We start from the raw sequence: 20,690 nt of genomic DNA on the forward strand, positions 1-20,690 counted from the left end.
TTTTGTTTCCATGGCTGCCTGTAGTGACAAGGGTCCATCCAGATGTCCAGACACTTGTACCCCTCTCTGGGGCCAGTGTCACAACCTGTTTTGGGCAACCTTGTGTTGCTGTTTCCTGATGCTTCCGTGCCAACTGTGAGCAGTAGAGCCCATTTCTATTCTCAGCAGTCAAGGCAGAACCTTTCTAGGGTCTTTCAATGGTTTTAAATTTTCTGCTTTTGAAAAAGCTGAACAAGCCCATCTCAAAAGAAGGCTGAGCATGAAAAAGCACCTCAGTGTTTTGCAGATAGGTTTGTGCCTTGTATTGACAAGGGGTCTGATGAGGCTTTTTCTCAGCCTGCCCTGGCACCCTGAGCTAAACCTTACATCATACAATTCAGGAAGTTGGACCTAGAGCAGGGAAAGAATGGATCCAGGTACATGTCTGGGGGGTATGGTCATCTTATTATTATCTGGCAACAGAGGTTACCTTGTCAATCTGCTCAGTCTGGAGAACAAGCTGCTTCCAAGCAGTTGCTCTTGTCTCTTCATTATCCTCCAAAACCCAAGAACTTGGGGCTTCCAGTGTGTCAGGGATGAGAGCCGTGGCTTTCCAAACACAAACACCCACTGGAGCTTCCCCTGGCTGCTCTGCATTCCCCAATAGGTCAGTGGCATGCTCTGAATATCCCAAGTGGATTATCTTATGTCATGTTTATCGGGGTTGCCCTGGGCTGCTCGTATGTTTTGGATTGTTTGTGCCGCACATGACATGCAGGCAGGTTTTCATTTTGGTGAAAGGTGATCCCGGGGAAGGAAAATGTATTATGTTGGCAGGCCAGGAGCAATGATGGCTCAGAGGCAAAGTCACTGCAGTTGGGGATTATTTAATTAATATGGTTGTTCAGTGCTCTGGCCAATCCCCCAGGACAGGTTTCAGGGTGAGGGAGGCTGTGAGCAGTGGCAGGTGATGGCTCTGGCAGCTGTCACTGCTGGCTCCGTGACCCCCACGCGCTTCCCAGGACGCTGCAGGTCGGGCTGCAGCCTGGCTGCTGTGCTGCTCACCTAGAATTGCAAATCCTGCAAAAATCAGAGCCAGGCAGTCATTCTGCCCCTTTGTAAGGCCAGTGGTGGGATTTGAGCTGTGAGATGAGTGTTGAGCACCCTTTGAAGAGCTGGGAAGGGAGTTCGTCACAGGTGCTGTCCCGGGCTCTCCCTGTAGCTCTGTGCTCCCTCCTCCTCATGGCCCAGCCTCTTTGTCTGGCTCGTTGCAGTGGTTGTTAACTGCAGCCAGAACTAATCCATCTCCCTTTCTTTCCCTGCTTCAAACACTTTTGTCTTGTGTTGGAGCTTTGAATGGACTGAGAAAAAAAAAAAGAAAAAAGCAACTGTCTGAAATGAAAGAAGAGTGCAGATGAGATGAGCACAGACAGAAGGAAAATGTTTTTGAAAAGGGAATAGGTGGGAGGAGGAGAAACACCGTAGGCTTTTAATAAGTAGTTTAGTTTTATTCTCGTGCTATGTTTGTTTCATGTTTCCTAGCTCAGATTGAAGGGATTACAGGCTGTACAGATTTTATGTTCAGGTCCCACTCATGTGACCAAATTTTATATATTTCATAGGAGACAATTTTCCTTCTTTCTTTCTTTCTTCCTTCTCCTCCTGGGGAAGCAGACTGTGGTTTATTTTCACTGCCCTTTCACAGACCTGTCCTGCAGATGGAGGCTCCCCAGCTTCATGAAAAGTCAGAGTGTTACTGTCCCATTCTGTCTACAGTTTCACTTGGTCTTAGTCTATTACAAAACAGCTTTTTTCTTACTCTTGCAATTTCCTTTGAAGATCAGCCATGAAAAATTGATTGGTTCATATTATTAGTAATCACAACTCTCCAGATTGCTCAAGAAGGAACTTCAGTGGTTTAACACTTAGCCTGAGATGTTACTGGAGCTAAGCCTCAGAGTGGGTCTCAGCTTTTAAGCTTCTGTTAGAAAAGATTTGTAGGTGCTGTATCTCATGTGATATGAAGCACCTTTAACACCTCTGAATTTTCTAACTCAGCCTTTTGACTTTCAAGTCTTCTGTGCTCAAAAATCTGTTTTTAAGGTTGTTTGTATCTACCAATAAAAATGTGTTGTTTTTAGAAAAAAGCTAGGAATTTCCAAAGGGTATGTATATTTAAATAAAATAAAAGAAAATGTCTGGACTATGTTCTCACACCTGACAAATGTAGCAAGACTCAGGGTGTGTGATGAGAGACCTGTGGCACTTCTCAGGGCTGCAGCTATAGATAATGTTGCATCAGCTCTCTCCTAGAGACCTGGTAGTTAAACAAGAGACTTTCAGCTGAACGCAGGTCAGAGCTCTGTGTCACCGACCCATTCAATGTGTCTGTCGGTAAGAAACAACAAATAATCTTGCAGAGAGCTTTAATTAATCAAAGCTTTGTTGAAATAACCCAGAGAGCTCATCTTGGAGATGCTGTGTCAGAGGTTTCCTTGCCTTTTTTCAGTTTATATGACAAGCCCCATCCTCAGGTGTTTGATGGTATTCACTTCACACTGACTAAATGGAAAAACAACCCCTGTAATGAAGTCCTGCTTCATGTCTTGCTGTTCTGAAGCATTAAACAAATCTGATCATCTTCCTTATTTGCTCAGTGGCTAAGCAGGTGAGGGACTTTTTGTCTCTGGAAAGAACCTTATGAATGTGTGATCACAAAGGGCTCTCTCTGACTGACTCATACTTGCTTCAGGTTTGTGAGACACCCTTTGTCTCTGAGTTGCCCCTAGTTTAGACCTGAGAACAGAATTTTTGATGGAGGAGAAAATTAGGTTCACTGGCTTCTAGCACCACTGGCATGGGCAGGAGGTTTCTTTTTTGGATTACTGTAACTTCATATGTGCGGTTCTGGGTTTTAGTACACTAAACTGCTTTCAGGTCACAGCTTGCATGAGATACCACACACTTCTGTAACCTGAACTCCACACTGCTCTTGGGCAAGTGATAACTGCTTCCCTGGTTGATTTTTCATCACAATTCTTCATTCAAGTGAAACTTCTCTGCTTGTTGTTTCTTAAGAGAACACCAGTTGTGTTTAAATTTTCTTTCTGTGAACATGTCTTTGTGGCCTGTCCAACATCATGTTATTAGTTTATGGACATTTCTGGTTTATGTGGTTCAAAAGATGGATGAGACTTTTGGAAATGCTTCCATCTTCAATTTCTCTGGGCTAGAACTTTCCCTTTGCAAAACTGCATTCTTTTGGAACAGTTCCTGTGTATATGTTGTCTGTCTCTAATGCTATCAGTAGATACTGTCCATTCAAGAACATTACAGTTCGTTCCTTCCCAATGACACACCACACTTTTATGCCAAGTTTCCAGTAAGCTGCAACCAATAATCTGGGTTTTAACACTGAAATCCAAAGGGTAGCAGCACTAAGAGGAGGTGGCAGGCTTTTCTACATTGTTTCTACAGACACACTCAGGTGTTCCAGCCCGTATGAGATTCACTTCTGTGTGTACTCATTACTACTGAGAGCCAGGGTCTGGGCTTTGGCTGGTGGGTTCTGTGTCAGAAATGGATTGGGGGGGTATCTTTGTTTTTACAAATGGGCTTATGTCTTATAGCAAAGAAAAAGTCCAATTAAATGCAGAGAAGAGTTGTAAATAGCAATGGCCTGGTAATTGCTCTACCAACTTAGATGAAAGTATTACTTAGTGGTGAAATGTCAACAGGTTTCATAAACAGCAAATGTCTTTAAGCTGACATAAAGAAGGCCTCTCTGGAGGTCAGTGTAAATACCAGATTTATTGTGCCTCAATGGAGAATATGCTGAAAATGGAAAGGGAAATATCACTGTAGATTTTGAGAGTGTTTCAGTAAACCAGAAAGGTTGTTGGTGCCCACAGTAAAAAGCTTTTAACTCCTTGAACTAACTGTTGGCAAACCATTTTTAAAACCTGGTAACCTATTAACAAAATGTTCGTTTTGCAGGTCAGACTATGATGACTGGAGACCAGCCCTGGCCAGCTTGCTTCAACCTATCCCATTTCCCAAGGAGTGAGTTTGCACTGTCTTAGTATTTACTGGCTTATTCTTGTTACTGTCTTTTTTTATGGTGAAATACACGTCAAGTAGAAAGCGATGGTAATGGGAGCTTTGTGCCTCTAGTATTGATTTAGAAACTGAAGTTGATTTTGGCTGATGCAGAGGGATGTGAAGACCTCCCCATGTTTAACTTCCTTCCCCATTTCTCTCAGATGATCCCAAAGAGAAATATGGTTAACTAGAGACAGGCAGACAGGAAGGGAAGGAAAGCTGGTGAGGAGGAGAGCAAAGTGAGAGATTTAGTGGAGGAGGATGCTTTGCTGGCGTCACAGAGACTCCTGTCATTTGTGCTTTGCATTAAATGAAGAAGCTGCCCTACAGATCAGCTGAGCTCCCTCGGAAACCTATTAATGAGCAGTGGTGTTTATAAAGTGCAGACCTCCACAGACAAAAATTACAACCTGTAATTGTACAATTTGCTGGCTTATCACATCCCCTAATGACCTGATGTCTTGAATCACAGAGGTCTAATCCTCCATGCCAGGTTACCTGGGCTACAGTGAGAGCTTGGAGATAGGTAACAGAGACATCATTACCTAAGTCAAACGTGAGTCTTGGGGGAGTTGTAAACCATACCATGATGCAAGGCACTTCACAAAATGACCATTAATTGCTTTACTGATCTATGATGCTAATTAGCTGCGACCATACCCTAATTGCATTGCAATTAAAGAATACACCTGGCTCTCAGAGGTAGCCAAAACTCTGTTTGTAATTACATAATGGTATTGTAAGTCTTTTACTTTCTTCTGACCCAGAGCTCCCACTGGCGTTAGTCAGAGCCTTGTCTAAGACAGACTCAAGAAAAGTTACAAGATTTGTTCTAAGTAATTTTCCTCCCTAGGTTAATGAAAGAGGCTTTATCTGATTTTTTTGAAAGATTTTTTTTTTGGTCTTACGTGCTGCGGTTGCTTAGCAAGTCCTTTTATTATCTGGAAAGAACTGAAAAGTGCTTGTTTGGTTTTTTGGGGTTTTTTTCCCCTTTTTCCCTTCTCTCAAATCCTCATACTCTTCTGTTTTCTGTTTTAAATTTCAGGGCTCTGGCACATGAGAAATTCACAAAGTAAGTTTCTGGGGCTCCTTTGTTTTATTGAATAAATACTTGTACTAGTCAATAATAGCAGTGATGCATTATTCAGTATTGTGTTTCTAATGGCTTTTATCTGTGAAGGGCTGTAAGCATGTTCTGTTAGCAATAAAAAGTTTTCTTTGTAATTTACTGTGCTAGCAGGAGCCCAAGGACTAAAGCCACTGGGTGCTGATAGAATTTACAAAGGAGTTTGTCAGTACACATCTCTGAAACATTTTCTAGGCTATTGTGAACAGACACTGTCCTTGGTAATTACTTCTAGGCATCATATTTCCTTCCCGTGGAAGGAGTTTAACTTGTTTCTCTCCAAAGTGCATGAATATATATAATGCTAGGTGTTATTCAAAAGAAATGTGACACTTGTGCAAATACTGCAACCAGCAACTGCTTATCCTTGTCCTTCTTACTCCTATTTTTTTCAGGGAGCTGAAATATGTGATCCAGAGATTTGCAGAAGACCCGAGGCAAGAAGTGAGTTTGTTGGCAGTTTACACAGACTATTAATGGGAGGGATTGCAAATGCACTTGTTCAGATCTTTCCTTAAGTAGTTGGTTTCAAAACACGGTGTGGTTTTACTCTGCCTAAGTCTCTTAAGGAGTAGTGGCCACTCAGGGTGATTTATGTGTCAGGTTTATGTGTCATCACCTCCTTGTCTCGCATCAGTTGATGTCCTTGTTCTGCAGTAAACTGCAACCAGCAAGATTTTCCCATTCTGTGGGATCACTCAGAGCTTTTCATCTTCTGTACAAAAAAAAAGGGAAGCAAAATCCACGGATCCACGCAGCTTACAAAATAACAGGTTTTATGTGGCTGTGTTTCAGCTATGTTGTGTGCAAATGACCGTAATTCTTGTGAATTGGCAGCAGAAAAGGGGTGGGAGGTGTGTTACTGGGGTGAGAGTGTTGCTGCAGCCCCGTGGTGGCTGCTGCTTCGGAGCTGCACTCAGAGCCTGCTCAGCATCATCAGCTTTGGCTGAGTCAGAGGGAACCTCTAATCCACAGTGATTCTTGCTTTTGGCATAAAGGCAAGAAAGCTCCCTCAAACTGTGGGTGAAGCTGTATCACTGCCCAGAACTCCTGGTTTCCATGGGTTTAGCTCTTGTGAGCAGTAGTTACCCTTGTCAGATGAGACCTTCTTGTCCTAGAATGGCACCAGGATTTCATCTGTCCCTAGTGTTCCGTGCTCAAAGGAAAGGATTTACCTCCCACACACACACCCCTCAAAAATTGAAGTGGAACATCTGTTTCTCCAAGTGAAGGAAAAAAAGAAAAGGAAAAAAAATAAAGCTTAATTATGACTTCTCTATTAAATTGTGGGACTAAATATAGTAATCTCTACAGTGGGCCAAATTTAGACTAATGGTTGCTCACTGGTGCCAGTTCTCCAGTGCAGCTTCCGTGTTATATATCCCTGTTGAGTTTTCCCTGTGGATTTCCTTCACCCTGACTCTGGTCAAATTTTATTAGAGAAGGAGTAATAAGAATTTCTAATGATTGGAATGAACAAGCCATCAGCCACTGCATTTGGTATGCAGATCACATCAGATGTATAGACACACATGCTGGGAGGATGGGGGGAAAATGACAGAAACTCAGAAATTTGTGGGGGTTTTTTGTTTGGGTTTTTTGTGGTGTTTTTTTTCCCAAGTGAAAGGAGCTGTTCTAGATTAGAGCTGTTTTGTATTTGGTTTGTGTAAAGGGAATGAAAAGGGCCATGCAATTCGTGATGATGCAGCTTCCCTCCTCGGTTACACTGACAAAATGGATTCTGGGAGTGGAGACTGGCCTGCAGCTCTGTAGATTGGAATATTAACCATGAAATTTCCAGCAGTGCCTGGTTTTGCAGTTACTTTTGGCCCGGTGTGGGAGACTGGTGGTTATTGGCAGGAAGTGTAACCTTCCCAATGTGTTCACTTCTTGGCAGGTCCACTCGTGTTTGCTGAGTGTGAGAGCTGGCAAAGACGGCTGGTTCCAGCTCTACAGCCCTGGGGGAGTGGCCTGTGACGATGATGGAGAGCTCTTTGCCAGTATGGTACGTGTCTGCAGTAATGGGAGTTTAGAAACGTCTTTGCAGTAAGTAGCTAATGCCTAGTTGGCAGTAACAAGATTACTTGCTTTTGTCAAAAAATAAATTATCAAAATCGTGATTCTGTAAACCATGAGCATTCACCAGAAAATCCAGATCTTTCTGTCACCAAATCCATCGGCCTCCCTTGCAGTCACAGTTTGGTTAGCACGTTACTGTTCTCTTTTTGAACCTTGTCATGTTTTCTCACTGGTAGTGCAATGCACAAACCATGCCTGTGCATATGAATGTATTTTTGTATTTATAAATACATGTGTTTGTGTGTCTGTATCAAAAAACTCTCAGGGAGCATGCAATACTGGGAGACAGGGGAGACAGGCTGTTCTGTGCACGCACACCTATAGTTTGTGTTTATAGGCTACCCTGGAATTTGAAACCAACAGTTACATTGACTTAATCAAAGGATGGATGGATAGATATAAAAAGGTGTTATCAGTGTCTCTGCCCAATTACATTGTTGTGAGGAGGTGTAATTAGAAACCGGCATTCCATTTCCAGCAGTTATTTCTTTTGTAACTCTGAGAAGGGCTAGACAGAAAATAACAGGTTTTAATCAGTGATGTGATTTAAGCACTGTCTTCCTGTGCAACCTGGGTCGAGTCACGTAGGTCTCTCTCTGTATTGTTTCTCCATATACCAAGTAAGATGGAAATGAAATTACTGCCTTTCCCTGCTGAGGGGGAAAACATTTGTTGAAGTTGGCTGTTGGGCACACAATGAGGTGTCTTCCAGGGGGATCTACACTTTGTGCATCTCCCTCATGCTGCACATTTTGGGACATAAAGAACGTACATGTCTGTCTCTACCCTTAAATTCAGATGGATCAGATACTGATAATGGAAGAAGACTGTTTACAAAAGGTTTCATCCCTATTCACTGTTTATCTGTCTTTTCTCTTTGAAAAGAAAATTTCTTCAGAACTGTATCATTTCTCTTGAGAGCTGTTGTGGTTCAAGATATTTGTGAGCATCAGGAGATGGAATGCATGAGAAAGCACAATGCTAACACACATTAATATGCAGTACTCTGTGCCCTTTGCAAGGATGTTGATAAATACTTAAAGAGCTGCTAACGACCAACCATAAAGTTTGAAAAACACCCTGTTCCGAGATGCACCTAATGTTACTTTACTGTCAGTGTCAGTATTTTCCATTGCTCAAGAAAACCTCTAAAAAAACTTAATGAAAACTGCATTAAATTAAATCCCTTTTCGCTTGGAGGTTCATGTTTTTAAAGGCCACCTGAGCTGATGGATGCTTAAGGAAAAAAAGACTTTTTGTTTTTCTAAAGAGCTTGGCTGGTAGTGAAGCCATGATTCACATAAAATTGACCTCATCATGGCACGGTTGTGATATTTTCAGCAGTATTGAACATAATGCAGGCAATGCCATGAGCCAGGAGGGCCACAGAACGTATTTACAAGGTTATTGTAGAGTAGTGCTGATGTTGAGTCCACATAATGGAGCTCTTCCTGCCCAGGCTATTGGAAAATGCAAATTCTCACATAGTGCTCTGCAGCAAATGGTGAATCAGCCATCTGGGCTATGAAGTAAGACTTTCTTCTAGGAACCCAAACTTCTCTGCATTTAATCTCTAGGGCCTTTGCATTGGAAATATAATATGGCCAACCTCTTTTGTGGGAAGAGACTTATATTTGATTTCTACAAGTGGCTTTGCATTTCTGCCATAGGTGTTACTATGTGATATCACATGGTGCTTTCTGGAGCTTGCAGAGAGTCTGCAGAACAGTTTTGTCAGCTCAAGGACTCGATGGAGTCTCACTCAGGAGATGTTCTCAGCGGTTCTTTCCTTTCAGGGAAAACTGAGCAAAAGACAAAGCAAGATACTGGCCCAAGAGCATGAAAGCTCATTAAGTCATCACTTACTTAGTGCTCAGGACTGCCAGATTTTCTTAAAGCAGTCCTTCCTTCCTCAGTCAGCTCCTGTCTGTTCATCCTGAACAGGTGATTTTGTCTGTCACCACCCCTTAACCAAGGCCAGCAGATTGCCAGCAGCACTGCCTTTTACCTAGACACCCAGCCCACACAGCCCCTGCTCCCCAGCTGGCATCTCCAGAGAAACCGAAGTGCAAACAGATGTGAAGGCAAAATCCCCAGTGGTTCCCTTGGGGCTGGGTTCATCAGGTTACTGGGAGTGGGGGCAATTGCACAGCTGCTCAGATGTTTCCTGGGGAGCCTCTGTCAGGCTGTCAGCTGGGCTCCTTTATGGAGAAAAACTTCCCACTCCCTCAGATCTCACTGGGCACTGCCTTCTTCAAGACCTCACTTCCATTCAGCAGTAAAGCTGTTGAGACACTGCAACCCCTCTCTGTAAAGAGAGCCTTCATTCCTTTAGGTTTATTGCACATACTTAGCACTTTTTGACTGCATAACAATATCCCTTCCAGAGGTGCATGTGTTTCTTAGGCCTACACTCCTAATTTTACCTCTGTTTCTCAAATAGGTTCATATTTTAATGGGATCCTGCTATAAAACGAAGAAGTTCCTGCTTTCACTGGCTGAAAATAAATTAGGACCTTGCATGCTGCTGGCTTTGAGGGGTAACCAGACAATGGTAGAGGTAAGCCCTAAAAACATGTGGTCATAGAAGTTTATGAGCAGTGTTCAGGTTCCCACTGCCTTTCCCAGAACTGGTTCTAGCAGATGTCAGGTTTGTGTTGTGTCAAACACCAGCAGTGGGTGGTTGTCTTTCTCTGGTTTAAGGGAAACAGAATATTATTGTTTTGCAGGCCTGAGTGTGAGTTAAATGAAAGGTGAGTGCACGAATTTGTGGAGAAAGAGATTGTTTGCTGTAATGCAGCTGGAGAGGTTAGGGTGGGAAATAAGTTGCCATGATGGTGTAGGCTGTGGTGAGAGATCACAGTTCACAACCACAGGGCTTTTCCATGATGAAATGCCTGATTCTTGTCTTGCCACATACAAAATGAGCAGTGCACAGGAAGTGCTTTTATAAAACCTTATTTGCTTGAGTTAATACACATTTTTTTAATGCTTATGAGTTTTTATTTTTGTTGTGCTAATAGTTCATATGTATTTTTCTGGGTTTTTTAAGAGAAGTTTCTTGATAAATGTCATGTTATCAGTGGAAAGAGAGTGGATAAATAGATGGAAGGAGTTACAATTTTTCATTGACTTAGATCTGTGCATGCTAATTTAATCCAGTAAATAAAGGAGCATACTGCATGCATTTGAATATAATGTTGCTGGATTTTTTTTTCTTCATTAAAAATAATTGAAATTATGGAGGGAATAAAAGCTTTGCATTTTAATTGCAATGGCATGATATATAGCTGAAAAGGAAAGGCAGCATGGAGGGGCAGCTTGTATCCTAAATCTGTGTGACCCACTGGAATCATCCCTTGGGATCTGACTTGCTTCTGGCAGTCCCTTTCCCAGCGTGAGTTGGGTGTGTTCCCAGTGAGGTGGGGATGTCCTGGCCACAGCAGTGAGTTCCCAGCATCATCCTCCCTTGGAGTGTCTCTGCCCTCTTCCTGTCCTGCCTCGTGGACTGGGTACACCTCACACGTGTTCTACTTGCACAGAAATCCCAGCAGTTAGGGATGGAAAATCCTGCCCTTAAGGAGCTGCTTGGCTCTGGTGCTGCTGGTGTGCAGTGTCCCAGCTCTTCCAGTCCCCAGCCCAGCCCAGGGACCTGGGAAATAGTGAATCAATTGTACCTGTTCTGGAGAGGGCTATGGCATGGAGCCATCTTCCCGGCCTGATGCAAATGACTGCACCTCTCAGTCAGAAGGAATGAGCACTAATGGGAGGCAGGATAGACAGGCTGGCTTTTGGAGATTACACTTCATTCTTTATGAGTAAGAAAGTGGTTTCATGTGTTGGAAGGGCCATAAATATTGCTGTGATATCCTCTAATCTAACCTCCATAATGCATGCTCTAAAAACTTACCAGGAATTTAAACCACCAAACCCATAGTGTAATTAGGATATTTGGAAGAAATGGAATGAAAGCCCTGCACTGACCACTCCCATTTTGTTCTGCTGCTAGATTTTGTGTTTGATGCTGGAATACAACATCATTGATAATAACGACACCCAGCTCCAGATCATCTCCACCCTGGAAAGCACAGACGTGGGAAAGAGAATGTATGAACAGCTGTGTGAGAGGCAGAGGGAGTTAAAGGAGCTGGTATGTCACCCTGCACATATTGCCATAGCACGTTGGGGTCTGTGCTCTCCACAAATGGAGGTACAAAAGAAAGACAAGCAGGGTGTGAAATTCCCAGTTAACAACAGGATGGGAGCAGTACTCGGAGGATTTCACTGTGAATATATATACTGTGTGATATTTACTGATGTGACTAATCCCATACTATGTTTATGAATGATATTCAATAACCTGCTTAGGATCTGTGTGAAGGAATAAAGGTGAAACCCTGCTGTCTCAAGATCTTACAAGTCAGCTTGTCAAATTCTGCCACCTTTTGACATATGAGTAGCAAATGGTTCTAGTGCTGGCCAGCATTTCTGAATGCTCTGGCATTCGCAGCATTTCACTGAGATGGTCTTTAGGTCTAGTTCTCAGAGCTAGAGCCTACAGAAAAAAATTCTTCCTGATTTTTAAAGAGAGGACCTACAGATTTAAAATGGACCTGCTCTCATTAGCACTTTTTCACCTATGCAAACATACCCACAAACTTCCTCTTCCTTTCTTTCACATTTATATTTGTCTTTAACCCCTGCTCCCAGCCTGAAAAGTAGATGTTTCTTTTGAAGTCAAACAAATGATTTTATCAGCTGCGCCATCTTAACCCCTTTGCTCACTTTGCCCAGCATTTTAAAGTGGTTTCCTTTAAAGTGAAAGTAGCCAAATGCTGGCAGGCTGAAGCAGACAGAAGGCACGAAGACCCACTTAGCTGTGGTTAGTGGGTGTCCCATGGGGAGCCACAGGCACACTCAGTGCAGGAAAAGCAGGGATGAGGTGGAAGGGCTGGCAGGAAGCTTTGAAATGGGAGCAGGGTTTACTCTAGTGTGAGGAGCTTGCTGTACTTCAGTGAGTCTGAAACGTAGAATGGCAGCTTGTTTGACCAAAATATCTTCTCTTTTACAGCAAAGAAAAGGTGGCCCCACAAGGTTAACACTGCCATCCAAGTCCACAGTAAGTTAATCATGTCAATAGAAAAACAAGCTTTGTCTTTCTATATTTAAACACTTGATTTATGTTTGCCATGTGGCACAGTGGTTTTGGGCGGTTGAGTGGGGAGCCATTCTACTTGCTCTGTCAACACAACTGGAGTTTACACAAGTAAGGGCACATTTCTGCTCTTGGGTCTATGCAACAGTTTCCAACACCAGCACCAGCCTGTCATATTTATAGGGGCGCTCAGATTTGGAATGGCAAATCTGGGGACAGAATTTTACATTAAAAAGGCAAACTTCACCATGTCCAGTTCTGGATTTTAGTCATGGAAGTCTCAAAAAGACCCAGCACTGTTGCATTTAAGCCTGGTGCAAACCCAGACTAACTTCACTGAGGCCAGGTAATGGTGCTGAGCACAGCTGGGACCTGGACCTTGTGGTTAAATCTTCATGAAGTTCAAAGACCCATCTTCAGCATTTGTTCCAACACTGAAGCCTTTGTGTCTCGTAAGGATACGCACGCAAAGGACATTTTTGTCCTAATGTTTGGACAAATTTTTCCCAGGGTGTGTGAAGCAATGCTGCCACAAGAGCCCAGCTGCTTGCCAAACAAACAGAAACTGCTCTGTGTGGTTCTCTGTTACTGTAAACAAGCGGAGCAGTTGTGCAACTCGCTCTGGTTACCAGTATGGGTGACACTGCACGGTCCCAGCCTGGGCATCCACAGTCTCTCTTAGCAATCTCCTGTCTGCTTCCAGGATGCAGACCTGGCCCGCCTGCTGAGCTCAGGATCTTTTGGAAATCTGGAAAACCTCAGCCTGGCCTTTACCAATGTGACAAGTGCTTGTGCTGAGCACCTCATCAAACTGCCTTCGCTCAAGCAGCTGAACCTGTGGTCGACTCAGGTAAGTGCTCTGCAGCCTGAGGCTCAGAGCAGGAAGCAGTGCTGACTAATTCCAAAATTCCACACTACGTCAGCACAAGAAGAGTGTGTGAAGAGGCTTGCTTAGATAACTTTGTCCTCCTGCTATTTTTACAGGGCCTTCCTGTGGTTTAGCTCATCTTGGCAGCTGATTTTCTCTTCCCCTTTTTTTTTTTTCAATTTTTAATATTTGTTTTATTTTTAATTATAAAAGCGTTGCTGCTCTCTTGGGTTGAATGTTCCAGTTGGACATGGTTGCTACTGTGTACTGAGTAGAACTTGTGCTGCTGTTCATCTGAGAAGTGCTTCTGCTTTCACCCAGTTAGGATGAAAAAATTATGCTGTGCAGCTCATGTGGTCAAGCAAAGCACAGAGTCTGTGCAGTTTAGGCAATGAATTGCTTGAAAACTGAACAACCCAACAGCAACAAAAAAGCCCTCAAGATAATAAGTAGAAGGAAATTATAATGAGAATGTGATTATTTTGTAAGCAAAAAGAGACCAAGTTAACTGAACAAATTATTCAGCTGTGGATTGAAGGAACTTCTAAAATTAAATTTTTCTTCTACATTTCCCTGCTGGTTTTGCTTGCTGAGGTTCTCCACTGTGAATAGGTTTTCCCCATTTTCTGTTAGCACCTATTCATAGTGCTCACTGAAAATATGATTATTGTCAGTGCAATCACAAAAAGCAGCATTTTTTTAACCAAAATGTCATGTAAATATTTTGTTTTGTTTTCCTAACTACTTTGTATCCCAGAAATATCCTTTTTTTTTTGTATGGGGAATATGAAGTAGAAACTGATTGCTCTCTTGTTTTAAGACTGTTTGTATCTCCTCCAGATTTGTCTTAACAATGTAACTTTTGCATTTGAAAAACTTCGATGCTTTTTGTTCAAAATGAGTTTGATTTCACTGAATGAAGAGCCTGCTTTTTGTGGGTTGTTTTTTTTTTTTATTGAAGAAAAAAAGGGTTTAGATTCCATTTTATTTTGCGATATCCTGGTTTCCATTAATCTAGAATTTAGAAACAGCAGAAACCAAGTGGGTCAATAGAACAATTACCAATCAATAGTACATTGTTCTTGAGACCAAAATAGCTAATTAATACCACTTGCATCGTGCTTTTTTTGTGTGATGTGGTTGGGAACTGTCTGAGGCTGCCATAACCATCGTGTATAGTCTGGGTGGGAGCCCGCTTGTACAAAGTCCAGGCTTCAAAGGCACCACTCTAATTAAGTGATGGCCTGTGGTTAAGTGCACACAAGGCACTTAATTTCTCTGTTCCCCGCCTTCGAGACAGGGATAAAACTATTTGCTTTCTCTGCTGTCATTTGTGATGGTGGCGAGCGATTGGAATGTGGCTTTGAGGGCTCAGTCAAACCCCGTTTCCATGGCTCTGTTTGCACTGAGGTCCTTGCAGGAGGTGTCAGTGCCTTGTCTGACTCAGCTCTGCTTGTGCCCCACAGTTCGGCGACGCGGGGCTGCGGCTCCTGTCCGAGCACCTCACCATGCTGCAAGTGCTCAACCTGTGCGAGACCCCGGTCACGGACGCCGGGCTGCTGGCACTGAGCTGTGAGTGACAAAATGGGGGCTGTGTGGGACACTTGTGTGGAATTCGTGCAGGTTCATGCAGGAGACGGATCTCTCATTGCCATGGCACTGCTTCTGCAGGGATTTAGGACAAGCTGTGACTGTGTTTGGGTTTAATCTTCCCTTCTCCCTGCCCAGTCCTGCAGCCATCCGGCTGTGGGATGGGGACCTGAGCCTGATGGCACTGAGTGGCCTCATGTGGGCTTTGTCCTCCTGGGCCATACTCTAGATCTTGCCTCTGGCTTCATGGCACCTGTCTCCATCTCATGTGATGACCTGTTGCCCAGGGGCATCCCAGATTTCTTCCCATGGCTATCCCCTCTGGGTGGGACCTGGCCTTGTGGTGCAGGAGGGGAAGATTGCAAAGCCATCTGGCAGCTTCTCAGTCAGTGCAGCAGGTTCCATACTCCTGGCAGGTTTTGTTCCTTTGTTTTTAGGGAGGTGAAACTCTCCCTGTTCTTAGTTTAAACAAGGCAAGGCAGAGTGAGGCATCCAGGATTCCCTGAGCACTGAGAGCTGCTCAGTGTGCTGGAATGAACCTCCCTCCTGCACCAAGGAGTGCATTATAAACCTCATTGCTGGGTTTAGAGGGCTACTTTAGTAGGCTTGATCCTACGCAGACGTGCCAGACAGGCCAGTAGTTATGGCTCATCTTAGGAAACTATTCTGCTAAGTACTGAAGCCTAAAATGGGAATGGGGGGAGGAGAGGGAGGCCTGCCAGATCAGTGAGCACCATGCAGAGCACTGAGAACGGGCACTATTCAGAATAATGTGCAGGAAACTGATTATGAGAAGTTGACTGAACTCCTTTGAAGTCAGCAGACTTAAGCATATGCTTGATGGCCCTTCCTAAATAGGGACTTTTTCCTGGATGAGGGCCCAAACAGCTGTTTATCCATTTGTATTTCTGTATTTTACACTATTCAGCTTTTTCCTTGGAGTGTTGCACATAGTCATGTCTTGTTTATGCTTTGGCCTACTGTAAGCATGATATTTTAAGAAAATGCAGCATGATCATAAATATCTGTGTGTTTTCTCTTTCAGCCATGAAGAGCCTGTGTAGTTTAAATATGAACAGCACCAAACTTTCAGCAGATACCTACGAAGATCTCAAGGTATTTGTGAATTGCATCCTCTAGAGATGAGAAGTAGCTGTAGCAAGAGCATGGTGGTGATGCCTAGGGCAGGGAAAACTGACCCTGTGGAGTGGGTAGCATGAAAGTTACCTGAAGTGGTGAAGTGGATTATTTTGGGGATATAATGACTGAAGGCAGCATTGTGAGGTTTCCAGCTTTGATGGACTCAGGAAACATTTAATATACTGAATAGAGAAGCATGAGATAGAATCAGGAGCTCAATCTTTTTGCCAGTGCTATCAACAGTAAAGGCTTTATCAGTAAAAGTTTCGTAAATAGAAGCATATTGATTGTTTCTGATGAGGATACAGAGACAGGTACAATCTAGTGCACACCATGTCCTGTACTGTTAACAGGACTAGAAGTAACTTGGGTGAACAGGATCATGGAGCTTTGATTTGGAAGACAAAGGGAGAACTAAAAGTATCAAGGAAGATGCAAATTTATCTTGACACCTCTAGGACTGGAATTGGGCTCTGAGCAGAAATGTCTGCACAGATGCCCAGTTCTGAAATTTGACATGTAATGTCTGGTTTTTACTGTGACTTTATAACTGCTTAGGAAAAATGGTGTAAAGAACCAGGATGTAGCCCCAGGGGGTTTCAGACAAAGCTTGCCTGAAATGTGTTGGCTTTTATGACTTCATGTGGACTTTGCCTTCGTTCTGGTGGTGTGTGAGTTGCCTCTCCCAAAATCTTACCTCAGAGACCCAAGGACTCAAGATGAAACTCGACATTTGCTTGTCTTGGATTTTGAAACAGGTTGGGCCAGGTTTACTGAAAAGGTCCCAACCTTGGGTTGAGTTTGGAACTTGAAGCAAGTTCTATAACTGCTCTGCTTTCAAAATTCACTGCAAACGTCTGTCTTTGGTTCTGGCTGTGGAGCCAGGGCTCCCCCAGGGACTCAGCTGCAATGCTGCTTGCATGGAGTTTTCAAGATCAAGTTTTCAAAACTTGTGTCACAATTGTATATGCAAAGAAGTCGTCCTTGGAATTAACAGCTGGCTTGCAGATGGGTTCACACAATGGAGCTTGTTTCAGGCCCCAGGCATTTACAGACAATCAAGGTCAATGCTGTATTTGGCCCAGGGCTCTGAAATCACATCTATTGAAAGGCTCCCCCAATCCCACCCCTGCTTCTGAGGCCCTTTGCCACTCACTTCTTACTGAAACTCACATTTTCCTAACCAGTTCCCTCTGCTCTGGTATTGCATTAATAGTCCTTAGCAGCAACACAAGAAAGTGACTTGCCAGGGCAAACAGCAAAACTGGCTGTGAGCAAAGTCCTGATGATTGCAGAGAATTCAAAAAGCTGAGAAAACAGGCAGGCATCACTTTTTCCCCTTTCACCTCTTCCATCGAGATTTATCTCAGTGGCCATTTTTTAGGGCCCTGTGTGTTCAAAGGTAGTAGTTTCTCTCCCTGGGGCACATGGTTGTAGGTTTGTTAAGAACAGCTCAGACTTCAAAGAACATATTTATGATACAAATCTTTTCTTCTTCTCCCCTCAGTTTGCGAGAGCATTTGGGGCACAAGCCAGTGATGACATTTCCTCTCAGCTCCATCCCCCACCCCACTAAACACGCTTGCACACACACAGACACCCACATATGTACCAGGCAGGCTGAACCAGACAATAAATAAACACCCACTACTGAAGTCATTATTGCCTAACTGAAAAATTATTTGCTGGCAGTGTCTGTAGGATTATGAATAGCTCTTATCAAAATATGCGTGCACATAAATCAAGGAGTGAGGTAATAATGACTCCTAGAAACTTCCAAGTCCTCAATTATGCCCTGGCCTAATTAAACATGTTTATTTGTTTTGAGAGAATTAGCCGTGCAATTATGGTCAGAGAGCGTGGAAACGGGATCGGCCAGTAGGAACAGCGCAAATGGCCCGTCCCCGTCTGCCTCATGTGGGGTAATTCAGGAATGACACGGCCAAAAGCAGCGGAGTTGTGACAGGGAGACTGCAAAGACACCAAAAGTTGCTAATGCTCTACAAATTGTTTTAGTACGTGGAGGGTAAAGTGAGCGATGTGGAGGCCGAAGGAGGAACGTGTCTCTGTCTGCTGCAGTTCAAGGCCTTCATGGTGGGAGTTGGACAGACACATTTTGCTAAGCATTTGCTTAAAAAATGATGCTCAGGGTCTGATCTGGACCTGGTGGCTGGTGCGTGGGTTTCAGAGCAGGTGGGACTCCAGTCCTGTGTGTGTGTAAGGGCTCAGCTTCGTGTTCCTTCACCACGCCCGCCCGCTCTGGCTCACTGCTGAGCTCAGCACTGGGCGAGGGTGTCACGCCTCTTCCTGCAGTTGTGGTTGACAGATCAGTCCTCCCAGTTTGCTGGGAGGTGCTTTGTCCCTTTCTGTAGCCTGCCTCCAGATTTGGATATGACCTCTGAATTGAGTAAGTCCAAGGATTGTTTCCACGTAGGAAACAGGCCAGAAAGCTGTATCTGCCCTTTAGCTCTCCTGGGCTGCCTGTCATCCTCACCACCACCAGTGGGGCTCTGTGCTTTCCTTGCCAAGCAGAGGTGCTTTCATCCTCTTTCAGGAGCCCACATTCGAAATACAAGTATGATCTTCAGAGCTGAACAGGTCCCAGGGTTGCTGTCACACAAAAAGTCACAGGACACAAAGGTTTTTTGGCCTTTACCTCCCCTGGGCAGCCAGTTATCAACACCAGCAACAGCGGGGCAAGGTGCTCTCCATCCCCAGGAAGTTCTTTTACCCCCCTTCTCTATTCCTCCTCAAATTTGGGTACCACTGCTCTGTTGGATAAGTACAGGGAATCATCCCACACAAGAGATTTGACAAGAATCACGTTTTACCTGAGCCCTGAACATGATGTTAATTCTGATCTCTTCCTCCCCTCACAGGCTAAACTCCCCAACCTGAAGGAGGTGGACGTCCGCTACACCGAAGCCTGGTGAACTCTCCCTGCCTCCGACTCTTCTCTTTTGCTTCTTGTGAGAAGGAAAAGATTTTTAAAACAGATTGAAACAAACCAGAAAATAACTTTTGGCCAATTCCTGTAGAGCAGCGAGTCCAGGGACTTGGTGGCAGGAGTTGTGGTTGTGGGGTAGCAGAGTGGAGTTGTGTGTGTTGGGAGGACGGGGCAAGCCTGGACCCTGTCGGATTCTTTCAGCTTTGTGATTTCAGAATCAACATAATTTAAATTGAAAAGGAAACAAACAAACAAAAAAGGACTTTGTAGCAGCAAGAGGATTATAAAGAGGAAAAAAACACCTTTGTGGATTTTATTTGCCTTTGTGTTTTATGCCGTGTGGAGAAAAAAAATATATTCCTTTGTCCTTATTTACCTGGGTTTCCTTGGCTGGCACCCAGCCAGCCAGAACTCCTGTTTCACCAGTTTTGCTCCAGAAAATCAAACTTACAAAAATCTCAAGAGAAGAAAACCAAAACCAATATGATTTTCACCTCCCCCCATGTCCTTGCAGTTGTTATGCAAAGTAATTTTGTTGTACATAAGATTTACATAATGCACCTATTTAAGAAAATGGTTCACAAATAACAGGTCTGGGACCTGTCTTTTATTTATGAATTGTTAATTCTTTTACCCTTTTTTTTTTGCGTATAGTACTGTATAAACTAGTTTGCTGTCTTGTTGTTATTATTATTTTTTTTAAGGAAATGTCCTCCTTGAAGAATTGCCTTTTAGTAATGCAAACTGTATTATACTCCTCTCTGTCAACATTCATTGCGTTGTCTTTTTTAATTTCAAAATGCCTCAAATGTTATCAAAAAGGAAGGAAACTCTTTATCAAGGGGAGCGTGGTTGTTGGGGAGGGGGTGCAGGGATTAATAAAAGTCACAATTCCTTCCAAATTCTGAAAACTTTCTTTAGTCTTTTAAGCCATGTCAGGTTTAAACATGGGAGACGGGGACAAGACGTTTATTTTGCCAATGGGGTGTTTGCAAACTGTAGATTTTACAAGTTGCCTCCCTTGTTTTCTGTTTACGTCCGATATTTCAAAAAGAGAAAAAAAAGCTCTCCCTCCACTTTGTGCATCAGCTTTTTCTGTTGTTTTTTTTTTTTTTCCCTCCCTCCCCTCATTCCCTTCCCCTGTCCTGTGCTCCCCCTCCCTGCCCTGTTCTGTGCACGCATTGTTCTGCATGTTCCTCTGGGGAGACTGAGGAAATCGCGGTGTTGCTGATCCGATAGCTCTGACCTGTCTGTAAATGTGACTGCTACATTTTTCAAATTCCACAGTTGCTTAGAAGATGATTTTTTAAAATTGTGGTTTCTTTTATAACTATGCTGTTGACTTTTTTTTTCATAATGAGCCTTCATTGTACAGAGCTGCTTATTTAAAAAAAACAAACAAAAACAAAACAAAAAAGTTTTTTCCTCTGTTTAACACTTTTATTTTATTCTTCAGCACCTCAAGGTTTCACATACAGCCAATGTAATTTTTTATATAAATATATATATATTTAATCTTATTCAATGGAAAGCCAAGCTTTTTGTTCAGGTTTTTTTGTTGTTTTCCTTTTTTTTTTAAGTTTGTTGCTATGTAGACAACCCCGTCCCAAATGATGTTGTTTTTCTCTTTTTTTTCTTTTTTTTTTTTTTTTTAATAATGAAACAAATTGAGTCTTAACTCATGTAGTGTGTCAGGTTTTTTTTT

The 20,690-nt window shown here is 43.2% G+C and overlaps 1 protein-coding gene across 1 annotated transcript in view; it reads left to right on the top strand.

Annotated features, from left to right (window-relative positions):
* The window catches only part of CMIP (c-Maf inducing protein), a gene marked incomplete at its 5' end in the record, with an annotated part of 131,235 nt that extends 111,798 nt beyond the window's left edge, over positions 1-19,437 (top strand). The window contains 11 exons of the mRNA XM_082289806.1: positions 3,976-4,041; positions 5,126-5,152; positions 5,602-5,650; positions 7,104-7,211; positions 9,729-9,845; positions 11,295-11,435; positions 12,357-12,404; positions 13,144-13,290; positions 14,775-14,880; positions 15,944-16,014; positions 18,918-19,437. Coding sequence (XP_082145932.1) covers positions 3,976-4,041; positions 5,126-5,152; positions 5,602-5,650; positions 7,104-7,211; positions 9,729-9,845; positions 11,295-11,435; positions 12,357-12,404; positions 13,144-13,290; positions 14,775-14,880; positions 15,944-16,014; positions 18,918-18,971 — 934 coding nt within the window. The 3' untranslated portion in view covers positions 18,972-19,437. The remainder of the gene's footprint in view (positions 1-3,975; positions 4,042-5,125; positions 5,153-5,601; positions 5,651-7,103; positions 7,212-9,728; positions 9,846-11,294; positions 11,436-12,356; positions 12,405-13,143; positions 13,291-14,774; positions 14,881-15,943; positions 16,015-18,917) is intronic.
* Between the last annotated feature and the right edge of the window lie 1,253 nt (positions 19,438-20,690).

The sequence above is a fragment of the Coloeus monedula genome (assembly GCF_965178545.1).
Source record: "Coloeus monedula genome assembly, chromosome: 13".
NCBI lineage: Eukaryota > Metazoa > Chordata > Aves > Passeriformes > Corvidae > Coloeus > Coloeus monedula.